The sequence below is a fragment of the Cynoglossus semilaevis genome, chromosome 16 (assembly GCF_000523025.1).
Source record: "Cynoglossus semilaevis isolate Cse_v1.0 chromosome 16, Cse_v1.0, whole genome shotgun sequence".
NCBI classification, from domain to species: Eukaryota; Metazoa; Chordata; class Actinopteri; order Pleuronectiformes; family Cynoglossidae; genus Cynoglossus; species Cynoglossus semilaevis.
The window spans coordinates 16,494,665-16,496,001 of NC_024322.1; the positions used below are offsets into that span (position 1 = coordinate 16,494,665).

At 48.8% G+C, this 1,337-nt stretch overlaps 1 protein-coding gene across 1 annotated transcript in view; it reads right to left on the reverse strand.

The window, feature by feature from the left end:
• Positions 1-1,337, reverse strand: part of slc4a3 (solute carrier family 4 member 3) — a 44,012-nt gene that overhangs the window by 4,782 nt on the left and 37,893 nt on the right. The window contains 5 exon segments of the mRNA XM_025063911.1: positions 1-95; positions 193-387; positions 539-687; positions 777-972; positions 1,121-1,154. The exon segment at positions 1-95 is cut by the window's left edge and continues 4 nt beyond it. Of these exon segments, the coding sequence (XP_024919679.1) occupies positions 1-95; positions 193-387; positions 539-687; positions 777-972; positions 1,121-1,154 (669 nt within the window).

Below are 1,337 nucleotides of genomic sequence, written 5' to 3' on the forward strand. Positions count from 1 at the left end.
GTGTTGGGCTGATTGAAGAGTGGACCGTCGACGTCCTGGAGCCCAACAGTAAATTCAGTTGGATACAGAGCCATGAGCGGATGTTCCTTAAACACCTGGAAAAAAAGAGAATCCGTTGTTAAGACGAGTCAGACGGAAGGAAAAGAGTTCTGTCGATCATTGTCTGTGGGAGTGAGTTCTCCAGAACCGGACCTTGATGAGTTTGGAGAAGGTCTCGTAGATGAAGATGAGTGAGATGAGGAAAGCGAAGATCTCCTGGGTGAACGGTGAGATGTAGCGAACCATGAAGCTTCCCTCGGCCGCCACGATCACCAGAACGATGACGATGAGCCAGAACCCGATCCACACCCGACCGGTCAGGTACTCAAAGTTTTGAGCCTGACAAAACTGATGGGAAATTTTATAGACAAGTATGAGGTACTTGTTCCTGTTACGATGAGCCTGACAAAACTGATGGGAAATTTCATAGAAAAGTATGAGGTACGTGTTTCTGTCAAAAACATGTACAACTGCAGTATCTGTGGAACCAGTGAGCGACCTTGTAATAGGCTTCTTCAAACACCAGTAACGGACCAGAGAAGCCGATGATGAGGAGAGGCTGACCGGCCAGCAGGGAGAACAGGACGCCCAGGGTGGCGGTTGAAACGATGAGCTCAGTAACTCCCATCATCCCCTCTGTTTTTTCCCCTGTCATAATCATTACAAAGTATTACTGCAGTACATTATAAATACTTCTCTTGTACTTGGTTAGTCAGTGCAGTGGTTTACCGGTTTACCTAGCAGCCCACCAAAGGTTATGGTGGGGGAGAGAGCGGCGAAGTAGATGAAGATGACGGCAGCAATGCACTGCATGTCCAGGCCGTCCTTGAGGTCACTGACGTACTGGGGGTACCGACGGTTAATGTCGTGGAGCAAACCTCCAAACGGGATCCCAGAGCGTTTCAGTGGGTCGACCTCCTGGTCTCTGTCCGCCTCCAACTTTGGACCCGTGACTGGGGAGAATGTACGTAAGTCTCCATTACATGAGCTTTGATCAACTAATTAATAATATTAGTAATAATGATAATAATAATAGTAGTAGGAGTCATTTGTCAGTGACGGCTCACCTTTGTCGTCCTGCTCCACTCCGCTCCACGAGTGCTGCTTCTTCAGCTCTCGCTCCTTCCTTTTCCGTAACATCTGCTTCTGGAAGTCGGCCACAGTTTTCAGGAGGTCCTTCCCTTCGATGTCTGAGGGTGGGATGACGATGCTGTAGTCCAAGAACTCGTTGATGCCGTTCAGGAGGTCCTGTCTGTTCTCCGCAAAGTAGGCCACTTCGTGAAAGTTCTACGAGGAAC